Below are 15,501 nucleotides of genomic sequence, written 5' to 3'. Positions count from 1 at the left end.
CTAACGCCGCTGTAGACGCCAGCTCCGCAGCGCCTCTGCGGCGTAACCGTCATCACATTTCGCGGGCCATGGACGCCGCAGCTCCGCTTCTGTCTGTGTGAACAACGCTTTTGGGATGCGTCACACCTATACCATCAAGCCGGCCATGGCCGCAGAAACGGCCCTAGAGACATTCATTTAAGAGTAAAATCGGTTTCACCAAGTGGGCTTACTGCTGAATAGTCATGCACAGTCATGCTGAAAGACGTTTTTCTCCCAACCTTTTTTACTGGCTACGACAAACAAAGAAAAAATATGCAGTTTTCTTCATTCTTTCAACTGTGTCTTCAAAAAGTATTTTTAGTTCACAAGATTTCTGAGGGGAAAAAAATTATGAAGTGGGAAACAGCAACAGTGCATCAGCTCTCAGGCATGACAGCCAGGAAGAGGGGAAGAAAGAAGAATCCAAAAATAGGATCAGTGGGTCTTTGCTTTCTGTTTGGCTCTTATTGCCTAGCATCAGGGCAATAGTGACAGACAGCAAAATCCAAATCAGCCTGATGTGACCAGCTACCATTTTTACTAGCGTGGGTAAAAACTACAAATAATTTTAAATTTTAAAGTAGCTTTATGAATTCTGGCAGATAACTTACTTGCTTTTTGTATAAAGATAATTAATGTATTTAGCAGATGTATCTATCATCTAGGCTTAGATCATCTTCCTTTAGTGAAAATAGTGTAAAATCACTTAATTTACTCCAGAATTATTGGCTTCTATATAAAAAATAGACACATAAACTGGCCAAACTGCTAATTTTTTTTGGTGTTGTTTAGAAGCTGTTTATGTTCGAGAGGGATTTATGAATAATTAAATGGAAGCGGAAGGAAAATTCAAATCAGCAAGGCTTTAGATTATTATTTTATTAGCGTTTCTGTAGATAAAAATCACCTTCTTGAAAACCTTATGTGAGAATCTGATATCATATTTGTGAACACTGAGGAAATCAATTAATGGAAATTAAACTTTCAAAGTTTCACAGGCCGGCAGATACAATCTTGGTCTAAAGTCACTCCGTATCTCCAAGCACTTGTTAAGGCAGAGCAATCAAAGCACTTAAATTGAATTGCTACTATACAGCAATTAGTTTATTGATTTAATTAAGAATGCCACCTTTCTAATTCTCAGGTCATGATTGAAACATTTTGACTGAATATACTTCCCATTAATGAGACATCAAGATTCACCAAGGAATATCTTCCAAGGTGATTTATTATTATTATTATAATTATTAATAGCAGCAAGCATGACACAAAAATATTTTAAAGCAACTGTCCATGATTACGAAACAATGCATTCTGAGGCTTTTTAATGCACAACAAATCACAGTAAATTATTATTCCATACTTAACATGATAGACTTTTAAAGTTAGTTCAATACATTAGAAAGTTTGAAGATCAGCCATTATTATTATATGTCAATGTAAATACTTATATTTATATGTGCAATATTGTAGTCATGTAGGTATTTTTGTTTAATTTGATTGAGGAGCATAAAGCTCATGATCCCATTTTAAACTTATATGTAGCATCTTTTTAGTTCTGTAATCTGTGTTTTCTTGAAATCAAAGTCAAGCCTAACGTTTAGCCTTTTTGCCTTTATGCACTGAGGCAAAATTTACCTATAAGAGAACTAGATGATGAATTATCCAGTGCAGAAATCATCATATATTCACTGTGTTTGTGTGATTTTGCCATCAAGCCACGGTTGACTTATGGCAACTCTGCAGGATTTTCAAGGCAAGAGATTTTCAGAGGTGGTTTGCCATTTCCTGCTTCTGTGTGGGCTTAGAGAACTATGACTGATCCAAGGGCATCCAGTATATATATTTACTACCAGGGATTTTTTTTTGGGGGGGGGGGGAATGATGTGATGGTACTCATTGGTACTGAATATTGGCATCTTTTCCATGGTTATCTCAAGTCCTTAGGTGAAAATTGGTGGAAATTGACATAACCCTGTATATATGAACACTGTTGCCTTTTTAAAACAAAAAAGAACTGTCTGTAAAGTATACAAGCAGGGCTTGTTTACCAGATGCACCAAGAAGCTGGAATTTCATAACTGGCAGAAAGCTCCTTTTGACTTCATTTTCATGGTGTGAGAACTGCTCTAACATGGGTTCTCCTTCTATAACAAGAGTAATGTCAGAAGCCCCTGGGTCATGTGGGTTGATTTCATAATTTGCTTCTTTCCCACACCAGCAGCGTCCCAGTTCCTAGAAGCAGTGATATGGGGGAAGGAATCACACTGTGAACTCATCCCATGTGACCCAGAATTTCTAGGAGCAGCAGTGGCGTAGGAGGTTAAGAGCTCGTGTATCTAATCTGGAGAAACTGGGTTTGATTCCCAGCTCTGCCGCCTGAGCTGTGGAGGCTTATCTGGGGAATTCAGATTAGCCTGTACACTCCCAGCTGTACACTCCCAGCTTCTCTAAGCTCTCAGCCCCACCTACCTCACAGGGTGTTTGTTGGGGGGGGGGAGGGCAAGGAGGTTGTAAGCCCCTTTGAGTCTCCTGCAGGAGAGAAAGGGGGGATAAAAATCCAAACTCTTCTTCTTCTGCTGTCACTGTTGAGGTTCGACAGTTCTGTTGCAGTGGCTCATATGTTGTGAAGGCAACACCAAGACAGTGAAAGACCTTTCATCATTTTGGTTTATTAAGCATGTCTGTTAGAACCTAACAGTAAAAAACAACAACCCTAAAACTAGAAGTAGAAACTTTCTGCCTATAGAGATAGAAACTTTCTGCCTATAAACTTTCCTGTACATCCCAGGATTCCCTGCAATGGACTTTTCAAATATGGAGTTGTGATTTATGAAACAGTATACTGACAACCCAATTTTCTGTACCTGGATATCAAATTCTGGATTTACCTCTATCAAATTCTACAATCAGTTAACAAAGTCAACTAAGCTAAGAGCAACATGCAACTTAGCAATTGGTACTTTATAGCATTTTAAAGCACATGTCTCCCAATTACAAAAGAGATTTATATATGGGACCTCTGATGCTGTAGCGCCATTAAAGCTAAACAGGTCTTGAATGGAATACCTCAAGAGGCCCATGAAGCAAATCCAAGTAGACTGCTTGGATCTTTTCTAATTACATGAATCTCAAAAGGGTATTTCTGAGATACAGAAAATAAACTATTTCCATAAGAAAATAATAATAAAATTAAATTGATAGCAATGTTAATGCTTTCAAAGAAGTTAATACCTTAGAGTTATTATGAAAGCTCAGCCTATTCAGATAACCACTGAAATAATCATTGAAGCTAACATGCAGAGTACGTACTGGCATAGGGAGAATTGGCAGCAGATCCATTCAAGAAAGTTGGAGATCCACCTAAATTAGACATTCCAGCATTTCCATAGCCATTCATGCTTGTCGTGACAGAGTTGTAGTTTGTCTGCTGTGGGGTAGTGCTTGGCACATAACCGTGAGGTGACACACTGCTTGAGTTGCGAGTAAAACCTTTCATAGAAAGTAAAACAGAAAGAACAGTTGTTTTTCATGACAGAACTCCACCCAATTTCAAAACACCCCAAACCTGAGGGAAGCTACACTAAACATGCGTATCTGGAGAAGAGTAAGGGATGGGGGGGGGGGGTGTCACTCAAAATTCCATGTACAAAAAGGTTACAGATGACAGAACATGTTGCAAATAGCTATAAAATATGTTGATAAGACAACCTACTTGCTGCAGGAACCCATTATAGAAAAAAATATATTCTTAGGGCATTTAAAATAAGGCTTATTGCCTGTCAAGACGGGCTCAGAAATCATACCAGGTGACTTGAGATGCTTCAGTATGCCCTAATTTTCAGAGTGCTTAGCCAATTGAAACTGTAAACATACACATATACACACAAAGGACACTCTGGGGCTTGAAGGTTTATTGTGCAGTTACACCATGAGAGGTGTGATCTAAGACACACATTTGGTGCCGTAGAGAGGGAATAAAAGTGCAGCTTATTCAAATGTAGCCTATTAAAATAAAAGAAACTCCAGTTACCTACAGAAAGGACCATATGCTGTTGAAAATTTAAGGTTAGTCTGAAAGTGATCCTAGGCTGGTGTCTGCGTACTGGAGTTTGTGACACCATGTGCCAATGTTTATTTAAATATCTTTGATTCTGATTTTGCCACCACTGGGGGTTAAAGAGATGTATAGAAAATATACATAATAATTACCTTACTGTTAAATTATCAATTAAATAGTCAAGAGGAAGTCTGGGAGGGGGGGGTGGGGGGGAAATATGTATATCTTTAGCTGTTGTTGGAAATTGTGAGGTCCTTGCTTCTTTTCCTAATCAGAGACACCCCAGAATTAGAGTGCTGGAGGCAGGTAGGACCATTGTTCTCTATTGGTGATCAAGCAGATAAAGTAGCAAAAATATTTGGATGTAGCATGTTCGCTGACAGTGGAGAAAGTTCAATTAGAGTGCCTTCACTGTTGGATTCACTGGTGAGAGCTCAATGACAATGACAAGTAGTTTACCAAGGAAATTGCTAGATGCTTCCTGACAAAGCGTCTTCCAAAATAGAAACATATCACCTCCCTGCTTTGCTTGAAATATCTGATAATGTAGATGGTCCATATATAATATAATGAAAAACGAAATAAGCATTCAAGAGAGATGTGGAAGGACTATTCAATGCTGAGTTCTTTAATTACACTGTGACTAAAAACATTTTTTTTTAACAAAAAGCTTTAAATATTCCCTGACTTTTGACTGAGACTTCTTACCCTGATTGGTGGCCTGTGAGGCTTCTGAAACATTGACTGCTAGCTGACCACTAAAGGAATTCACACCCATCATTCCTGCATGGACTGATGTGTTGGCGAGTGCTGGGAGCTGGTTATGATTGCGAGGGACGCTGTAGAGCGCTTCTGCTATATCAGCTGCTCTTTTTAGGATTATTTCCTATGGAAAAGAGTAAAGAGATCAGGGTACTAAATAAGAAGAAATTCAGTGACCATTTAATTAGACTGCACCAACGTAATTGGTCATTCAACGGATCGCCCTCATAACAATTAAACAAGACTGGATAGATGTGAGTCCTGAATAAGTTGAAGATTAAATACTAATCCACACAGAAGATTACTGTAAAACTGAAGATGTACGTTGTATTTCATGTGGTACTTAAATGTTTATAAACTGTTACAGCAATCGCCAAGAATATGATTATTATTAATTACACATGTGAGGAAAGAGTAAGCTTTTCATTTGTAGTCACAATTTTTGAAGGTCAGTCATTGATGCAGAGAAAGCAAAATACATGAATAAATGGCATTTTCTTAGAATAAGTAACTATAACGAAGGAAGCTAATGCCATCAGAGAACAGCCAAGGCTTAGAGGTAGAGAATTTGTTTTGAATGTGCAGTTCCTGGCAATTCCAGTTAATCTCAGGTTGTAGGAATTGGGAAAGATTGCCTAAGACTTTGAAAAATCGCTGACAATAAGAGGTCACAATACTGAGCAAGAAGGACCAATGGCATGAACCAGGCTTAATTACTATACGAATATGTCCATTACGGTCTACAAAAATAGCAGCATTTAAGTATGAATTCCCAAGTTACAGCTTTGAAACACTGAGATTCTCTTTTTGCCCTGACTTTAATAGATAAAATGGCTGCTAGGTAATAGGTATGTCTCCTTACCCAGCCTGGTGTGGAAAGGTGCTCTAAGCCAAGGCATCCATAAAGGATGATAGCCTGTTTTTCAGTCTTCTTGTATTAGATAGGGCAAGCTTCCACTTTCTTATTTATCACTCCTTAATTACCAGCCCTCATTTTTTTGGCCTAAATGTGGCAGGGCAGGTCACTTCTGACACAATAGCCTCCTAATACTGAAGCTCCTAAGAAGTAGTCTTTAAAAGATATGAAAACACCCTCAATACAGTCTCCAGTTTTCTGTGTTAAAAATAAGGGAGTCTTCTTATAATTTCTATGAAATTGGGATCTCACCCCCCCCCAAAAAAATATTATTTGGGCCTTTTGTTCCAGATAAAACAAATAACATTTCTGAAAAGTGTTCAATTATCTCATATCTTAGTTTATTTTAAAAGCTTTGCAAGAGCCAGCACAACTTTAAAACCAAAACAAGGTCTTCCTAACATTTGTGAAAGATAAATAATTAAATCAAATTGAAAGTATCTAAATGCATGTACAAAATACAAATCACTGAGGCCGTTTCCGCACGGCCAGGATGCGCCCCCACGCTGCCAAGAGTTCCCATGGAGGTCGATTTGTAGATTTGGCATGGCTCAAGACGGGATTTCGCTTTCTTCGCCTGATTCATTTGTAACAGCCGTCGCTTCAGCACAGAGCCCGTACCGCTTCGACGTTGCCCCTGCCCGACCCCCCGGAGGGTCGGAGGACAGTGTGGGCGGGGCTGCGACCGCCCAGCAGGCTTACCTATCGCATTTGTGACACCGTGAGTGGGCGGGACGGAGACAGCGCCTTCCCAGCGGCACGGCTTCAAGCGACCGCTGGCCAGCTGGGAAGGGGCACGCTTCCTCCCCAACAACAACCCTTTAAAGGGTTGTTGTTTAGGGCGGCCTGACGCCACCCTGGGGGGAGGGAAGCGCAGTCAGGTCGCCGCTGATGCAACGCAGCAGCGGCGCCTGTGCGAACGGCGGCCTGGGGGCGGTGTTTTTACTGCCCCCAGGCCGTCGTTAATGGGCCGTGCGGAAACAGCCTAAGGCATAAATTTGTGTTCCCAATTTCGATCTTCTTTTTGATATTGTATGCAGTGGTGGGATTCAAACATTTTAACAACAGGTTCCGATGGTGGTGGGATTCAAATAATGACTGTTAAAAAGTATTAAAAATATTTTTAGTATTACTTTTTTATTTTAAGTATTAACAAATATTAATACTTAATAAAAATATTTTAAGTATTTAAAAAGTGATTTTAACAACAGGTTCTACAGAACCTTTGGAACCCCCTGAATCCCACCTCTGATTGTATGTGTTTTAAAAATAAAGCTGTGAAACTTTATCCAAACACTGTAGCACTTTTATGTATTTGCCCTTCTCAGATTTTAGACTTCTATCAGCTTTGCTATAGACTACCCCTACAACTTAGATGTTAGCATACCCAGTCCTGAGAACAGTGTAATAAAGAAAGAAAGTACCTGGTTGTTATGTGGCATACCATAGAGTGCTTCTACCAGGTCAGCTGCCCTCTTGAGTATTACTTCCTATCAGAGGAGAGAAAAAGAAAGAGATACCTAATGAGTTTAATAAACTGTAAGTTGAAATAATATTTTGCTGCATTCTTTTACACTGTGCTCTCATATTTATTTCCTGTATGCAATACAGTCTTAAAAAGCAACAGTACTTAGTGATTTCAAAATGGTGTCAAATGAGTTCATCCAATTCACACACAAGCTTAATAAAGTCAAAAGGTGAGACTTATTTGTGCTGCAAAATAAAATCTGTCACTCAACTGAGTCTACCATTTATACTATAAACCACTCACGGGTTTATTGTAGAATGAGATCTGTGGTCATTTACGGGACTACTGCAATCAATGTCATTCAGAACATGGTATGAATCTCTCCACTGTATTTATTTGGTTCTTAATTTATATTACAGAACAGTGACCTCATCAGATCAACTACATTGTTATCTCTTCAAGCAGCTGATCTGATAACAATGCAATATCCTACATTCTTGGCTCATCTTCTTTTGTAACACGTAAATGATGCAACCTGGTATACAGGGTAAATGCAGCATTCTATATGAGAAGAAATGTATTTTGAAGATAAACACAAAGGAATATGTGTGAGAACTCCTTTCAAAAAAAGTGTCATCTAGAATAAATGGAAAACTATATCTGAATTCTGGGCCTAACCCTACCTTTACAGTTGAATCCTGAGGGGGAGGGAAAGGAGTTGCACTGGGCTGGGGATGGCACATCCATGCTGCCTCCTGAGAGGCTTACTGCGCTGTGGCTAGCAAGCCTATAGAGATGCTCCCCCTTCCCCCATGAAAGTGGCCTATGCAGCACAATGGACTGAGCCACAGGGCTCAGGGGCATTCCTCAGGAAGTCACAGGGCTCCTCAGGAAGGAGCCACAGGGCTCAGGAAGCCAACTAAAGATGCTCCTGGGAATGCCCCTTTCAGCTCCTGCACAGGAGGAGTGCTGCTGCTGTGGCTGCAATGGCACCCAGGAGTTGCGCTACTGCACGGCTCCCCAACACTAGCTTAAGCGCCTTTATACCAGCATAAATGCCCCCGACACCAGCATAAGTGGTATTTATGCTAGCACTGGGCTCCCATTGCTTTGCCAGCCCTCCCCCCATTGCACTGTTAATTTCTTTGCTTGCTAATTTCTCCATCTGCTCATTTGTTTATCTTTTATGTGTTCCTCAATTAATTTGTAACACCCCACTTTCCCTGTTCTCATAAGCTATGTCCCAATGCAATTTAAAGTGACACCTGTGAAACACTTTTCGTATGTAAAATTCGAAGAACAAATTAGAGTGGGTAGTATACAATATTTGGAAAAATCCTTCTTCTTGTATACATCTAATTGCTTCAAGCAATTTTATTTTTAAATTACTTTATTAGTTGGGTAGGTTGCTGCAGAAAACATTCCCAAAGTTGAATCTGAACATTTTTCTGCATTTGACTTATAAGAATAGGTACAATGTTTTCTTACTGACTTCTGAATGAAGTTGAGAAGTTTAACTAGAAATGTTTCTTACTCTAGCTAGTTTTTTCTTATCAAAAGAAGCAGTAATACTCAATTTTGATATACTGTAGTCTCTGATCAGAAAATAGAGATATAATTGCATTCATTTTGCTGTCACCATAACCTCTTCAAAATCCTCGAACAACTCTTTAGATGACAAGCTTTTAAATGTATATTAGCATTTTTTCCAATTTAAAATTCTCTACAATATATGATAAAATAGTTGTCATACTGCAGTAGCTACTTATATGATGTCCTAAATTTAAAAATGAGATGCAAGTGCCCTCACTTTAGTCTCTCAATAGTCTCCCCAAAAAAACACTTATTCTTTCTTAAAATTGCCTCACAATCTACCCTCCGGAAAGAACATTTCAATTATTTTTCACACATGTAGCCAGGTGCATTATATAATTGATGGATTCTGAATCAATACATTTGAAACCAATTCTGAAGAGATTGCTAGCTACAGCCTTTGTCCTTTCAGTGCGGCTTGACCAAAGCACTAAATAATTTAAAAGGGTATGGACTGAATGCACGATACCCATATGGAATCAGGCCATGCAGTTTTAGCCAAGCTACGTAGAATGTCGGTGGTCCTGTCTGCCTTGTAAAAGATTGAAATTCTAGAGTAGGAGAGAAAAGCTGCTTGTCAGATTTGACTTTTCCAGTTCACAGTAAGCTAAACAGTTTGGCCAGAACAGGAGTTTGAATACGTATAAAATTCAGTGATGTAATTGATGTCTGTAAAATGGTAAAAGTTGCTCATACCAAACAATAATTATTTCTGTTAAAAAAGGAAACTATCCCTTCTTCCTTAGCATAATTTCTGACCTACCAAAATCATTTTTCCCCAAGACTGAAGGCTGCAGTTTATAACCCAAAGATTCTAGAGCAGTTTAATTCAGGAGTGGAACTCCTCAGGAGAAAATTTGCATCATTACTTAGAATTTTGTGGTTACCATTTGTAATCCAATCTCTAACATTTGGAAATAAAAAGCCATTTAATAAAAAAGTAAGATTTTTTGTTTTTTACAAAATTAATAGTCCACCAAATTTATTATCTGAGCACATTAAAATTTGCGGGTAGCCAGTGCTTTGGATTTCTTTATTTTATAATACTGCAGTGCCTATACAACACATGCTTTCATAATCCACATCTCCACACAATAACAGATATTTGTTTTGTGTGACTTTCTAAGGTTATACAAGGGAGATGTTATACAAAATAACCTTTGTTCAATAATGCTAAGCTTTTACTTTAAGGATTATGACTTCAATAGTTAGCCTAGACTTTAATAAGACACAGAATAAAATGCCATTATATATGTGTTTATACAAATTAGCATAATTTAAAGCATTTTCACATCCCCATTCGATTCCCATAGGAAACACTGTCATTACCTCAAATAAAAAACGGCACCTAAAAGTCTTCTATAAGTTACTGCAATAGCCCTCGCAAGGTGCTTGAATTGCAGTGACCAGAAAATTGTTCTCACCTTCATGTCATTACGCTCCCAGTGAACCAGCCCCCGAGCGTGTTTGTGTTCGGGATCTAATATATTGCCTTTCAATCAGAGCTGAGAGCCACTGAACACATAGACAGAACATGACGAGCAGGTCAGGAAAGCAATAAAGATTTTACAGAGCTGTCCAAGGTGCTAAATTTACTCAATAATGGCTTTGGCACCATAGTGTTAACCTCTCATTTACTACCAGTTTGAGAGACTAAATTGAAGTAGCTGACTTCATTTACCTTGAAATGTATATTTTATGACATTATGTAAGTAGATTGAAAGGGCTCTGCAGCTTTAACAATTTAAAGCTAAAGCATGTTTAAGATGAAGCCTGGCTATTTATTGCATACTGCACTTAAAGTATATGGAATATTAAAATGCACTGATTAAATTTGTAAATGGTATTACAAGAAGGATAGTTAGTATAAAAAGATCTATGTCATTGAAAATTAAAGTGATACTGTCTATAGCAACAGAAATATCCCATAGAAAGGGGCTCAGATACACACACGCACGCATGCACGCATGCACACACGCATACACACACACACACACACACACACACACACTGTGACACAGAAAGCATGTTTTCAAGCAAATGATGTTGCAGGATAACTAAATTGATATATGTTACTGTTTAATATAACCTGACCTCCATTGGGGAGGGCAGGATATAAATTTAATAAAATAAAAATATTTTAAGGCCCTTAAAAAGTAGAACACATGTTAAAATGAAGAAAATGAAGAATCTATGTCCCATTTTACAAAGACATTCAAGACTTCTCATTGAAACTTCTTGGTACACAGGATGGCCTCAATGAGATTCATGAAGTACTTGTACATCAGTTACCTTTCTCTCAATCCATGGGACTAGCATCCCAATTCAATACATTGGTTTATTCAAAAGTAAATCCCATATGTATCCAACAAAATTTATACTCCCTAGTAAGTGTATATAGCAACAGGGCAGCCAGAATCCTGTACACATTCCTTTTCATCCTGTACATTTGAATGAAGATGATTTACAACCTAACATCATTATATTTATGAGCATCCTTTGTCAATCTTTTTACTTTCCAAGGCCAGTACTCTGTCTGTCTGTGTACATGTGGGAGAAGAACTTTCAGTTTTAATTATCCCAATTGTACAACAGTGGAAGAGTTAAATTTCCTCCCCATCCAGGATGGCTGCCATCTAAACATGTCCATAGGTGAGGTTATCAAAACACTGGAAAGATGTGAGCAGAAATCTCCCAGCATCCTATCAAGTCAGGCCCTTAGACTTTCATGACAGAAGTTGGCAATAGTTCTTAAAATAGCCAGAAACTAGTGTAGTACTGGAATCTCCAAACTTTTGTGTGTGGGCCAAATCATATATTTTACAAATATCTGAAGAGTGAGCATTGAACTGCAAACTTCATAGGAGGAGCCTGCAGTTTAAAGCTGGACCCAGCCAGGCAGACCCCAGCACTAAATGAGCTTCTCTGTGCCACAGATTACAGCACAGGGTCACAGATTACATCTGGCCCACTCTTCCTCCTGAATCACTACAATGTTTGTCTTATGGTTAAAGAAAAGTTGTGGATGAAAGTGGCAAGGAAACAGAGGATGCGTATAGTTTGCCCTCTTTCCAACTGCCATCTAGATATGATGTAAATAAATTTAAATTCAGATACCTCACTCAGTCAGAACCAGAACCAATCAGTTTAAATGCAAGCACTATCTTTTAAGGTGAAATCTTGGTTTAAATAATTTAGAAATTTACAGAAATGTTTCCCTTTTTGGAGTACAGATCCCCTTTTTGGATATCTTCCAGAAACATTTTATGGCAATAAATTGGAAACTCATAAAAGTACTTCCATCCAAATATGCCAGCAAAGACATTTCTGAAGCAACAGAATTTGACTGAAGCTAATATATAATTTATAGAGGCATCTGTAAGGAAAGATTTGCTTCTCTACTAGTGCTTAAAAAAACCTTCTGTTTCTTGTAAGTTCATAATGGCAATAAGTCTGGGCCAAAATAATAACAAAAAAGATTCTTCTTGTGTTTAAATTTGTTTATGTTAGAAGAAGAACCAATGGAAGAACAAAGAAATCTCAAAGCTTATTCTGTTTTAGGGAAGAGATATATTACTAAGCCAAGTGAATAAGTGAAGTAGTGTTTAGCCCCTATAGGTTCAATTCCTTCTATTTTATTAGATTTATATCCTGCCCTTTCTGGACTATTGGGCTTGACTCCTTCCTCCATTTGGATTCTGAACATGTGTGCTCAGTAAGCCAGTGTATCAACTTCATCCATGGTATAGATCTTTCCAGTCTATTCTCCCAACAACCCTGTGAAGTAGACTAAGCTGAGGGTGTGTGACTGGCCCATGGTCACCCAATGAACGGGGAATTTGAATTCATCTGCCACCCTGTATGAAATATGATAGATTTAGACCCAGATGCATTACTGTGACACAAATGCTATCAGAGAGCTAAACTTGCTAAAAACTCACATCTAAAGCAATGATTTAACTTTCTTTTGTTCAGTGGATGCTGCCACTACAGAATCTTATCAAAACCATGCAATTCAAAACCATGAATTATAATGTCCAACATTAACACCCTATGCATTTGTGGCAAAACGTATCCTCACATTTTCATATTTGGCTCATTGAGTATAAATTTCACTTACTAAGATATGTCAAACATTCTTGTTGACCTCTGATTTCATATGGGTAAACAGATGGGTAAACAGAACAATGCATGCAGATTTCAAGTTTAATTGATGCTAAGAAACTTCATGGAATATTAGTTACAAATTGTACATATAACTTCTTTTCTAAGAAAGCACTAGATGTCTGAACCACCTATGTAGTCCACTGTGCATAAGGAAGAAATATTCTACCAAAACATTAACCATTTATGTGCTGTCACATCATCAATGTATATAATTCTCAAGATGGCAAATTTGTGGCAAGTTGGAGACCAGAGCTGCGAACAGGAAAGACAGAGCCTTCTACAAGCCTGAGGAAAGCCCCAGGTTTTCAGAAAAATCTGAATTAAAAAAAAATACTGGAGGAGGGGTTAAACCTCCCCCCCCCAATAATAGATGGAAATGTATACCTAAGAAAGAAATGTTCTCTGTGGCTGTTGATAGACAATTACAACAGTATCGCCAGTTGAAACCTTGGTTTCTGTCAGGGAAAGGAAATGGGCTAGGGCAGGGCCCTTTGGAGTGTTGAGTGAGGGCTAATTAAGGCCAGTTCTGGCAGCAGTTGCTGATGACTTGCTACCACCGAACTCACATGACTTCCCCAGGACCAACTACTTATTACTGTTCAACAGTAGCCATCCTTTGAAAGTCAATGAGAGATTTGTACTAGAATCTGGAAGACTAGGTTCACATTTCTACTCTGCTGGGGAAGCTCATTGGGTGACCTTGGGCCAGTCACATACTCTCAGCCCAGTCTACTTCACAGAGTTGTTGGGAAAATAGCATGGAGAGGACAATTATGTAAGTTGCTTTTGGGTCCTCACTGTGGAGAAAAGTGGGCCACATATGAAACAAATACATAGGAAATAGCTGAAGATGGTGGCAGAGAAAAGGTAAGATAGTTGGTGGTTAGAAAGGACAGAAGGAAGCAGGAAAAACTGAACATGTGGTGGGTGGGAAGGTCAGAAGAAAGCAGAGGATAAGGAGGCTGCCAGGCAGAGAGACAGAGGAAATAGTGTGGGTATGGGGATACAATGTAAAGTCGGGTGCCTTCCACAAGTCCTTGACAGTTCCCCAATATAATGTGGGGCCTTGTCCAGTGGCCAGCACTATGCAATTTGACCACAGTTTTCCCAGGCAGAGTCTGCTAGGGCAGTGGTGGCGAACCTTTGGCACTCCAGATGTTATGGACTACAATTCCCATCAGCCCCTGCCAGCATGGCCAATTGGGAATTGTAGTCCATAACATCTGGAGCCACCACGGTGCTAGGGGAAGGAAGGAAGCTTAATGCAGGTGGGCAGAAAATAATGTGCCCCATGCATGTTTTTGCAGGTTCCTTATGGTGCAATGGCCAGCACTGCACAACAGTTTGGCCCAATGGCATCATGCAACTGGGCCATAGTTTTCCTGGGTAGAGGCTTCCACGGACAGGAAAGCAGGGGAACCTTAATACAGAGGCTGGGTGCTGGGGGAGAAGAAGAGATAGAAGCAGGAAAAGGGGAGAGGCTATGGGGGCCTCCAGGGAAGTGAAAGAGAAAATAGCGGGGCAGGGGAAATCAGACCTCCCCCCGCAAGATCTTGTGGTCTCCCATTTGTCATCTTTTAATAATCTATGCTTCACTGAGTCCATTCAGCATACAAGCTCACCTTCTATGACAGAATGAGACTGAGCTTATCAGGAATATGTTTGGATTGCACTGAGCAACTCAAACAGTTGTGAATACTAAGTTTGTAGATATCTGTTGATCAGAAACTGATTCAAAGTTCATCAGGGATCAGAGGAAAGTCTGCTTCTTATCTACATGCACACACTTTTTAGTAAATGTGATGTTACAAAAGGAAGCGCTTCCCTCCCTTTCAAGCTAAGAGGGTGCAGAAGCAATACTTCTGCACTACAAAATGGAGAGAATCAGCTTGTTTCTCTTTCTCTCTTCCAAGATGCATACATACAGAAGCAATGTATATGCATTACACTGCTTTGTTCCCCGCCCCCCCGCCCCAGTCTGCCAAACTAGGCAGGGATAGATGCAATGCTTCTCATCTCTGCATTGGAAAAGGGAGGTTAGAAAGAGCTCCTTTCTGTTCTCATCGACTTCAAGTTGGGTGGGGATAGATGGAATGCCTTTAATCTTTGCACTGCAAAAAACGGAAAAGAAAGACCTCTTACCCAAATCATCCACAGAGGCATATCAGGGGGGAATGGCGCCCGGGGACCACACCTGCTCCGGGCACCCCCTGCTCCCCCATGCTCAGTGCCCATGGTCAGGGGCAGCTCGGATGGGCACCACAGTGGCAGGGCAGCTCCTGGGTCGGCCTGCTGCTGCACCCAAGCAACCCTGTCCAAGCCTGGGGAGGGCAGAAGCTGGCCTGCAGGGATGCCGAGGACCTGGGGAGGGAAGGAGGTGGCTCGGACGGGAGGGGAAGGAGGGGGTGGGGGCAATTTTGCGCCCCTCTGCCATTGTGCCCAGGATCATTTGACCTCCCCCCATCCCCATGGGTGGTACGCCCCTGTCTACATCTATAGCTTTCTGTATCTCAC

The 15,501-nt window shown here is 39.9% G+C and overlaps 1 protein-coding gene across 5 annotated transcripts in view; it reads right to left on the bottom strand.

The window, feature by feature from the left end:
* EBF1 (EBF transcription factor 1) overlaps positions 1–15,501 on the bottom strand; it is a 422,414-nt gene that overhangs the window by 15,709 nt on the left and 391,204 nt on the right. For all 5 annotated transcript variants that reach the window (XM_048487679.1, XM_048487684.1, XM_048487680.1 and 2 more), the window contains exons 12-14: positions 7,184–7,249; positions 4,790–4,967; positions 3,334–3,513 (exon numbers count right to left, since the gene is read on the bottom strand). In XM_048487679.1, coding sequence (XP_048343636.1) covers positions 3,334–3,513; positions 4,790–4,967; positions 7,184–7,249 — 424 coding nt within the window. The remainder of the gene's footprint in view (positions 1–3,333; positions 3,514–4,789; positions 4,968–7,183; positions 7,250–15,501) is intronic.

The sequence above is a fragment of the Sphaerodactylus townsendi genome, linkage group LG03 (assembly GCF_021028975.2).
Source record: "Sphaerodactylus townsendi isolate TG3544 linkage group LG03, MPM_Stown_v2.3, whole genome shotgun sequence".
In the NCBI taxonomy this organism is placed as follows: Eukaryota; Metazoa; Chordata; class Lepidosauria; order Squamata; family Sphaerodactylidae; genus Sphaerodactylus; species Sphaerodactylus townsendi.
The sequence above is the reverse complement of the archived record's forward strand: the minus strand, read 5'-3'. Positions and strand labels throughout refer to the sequence as shown.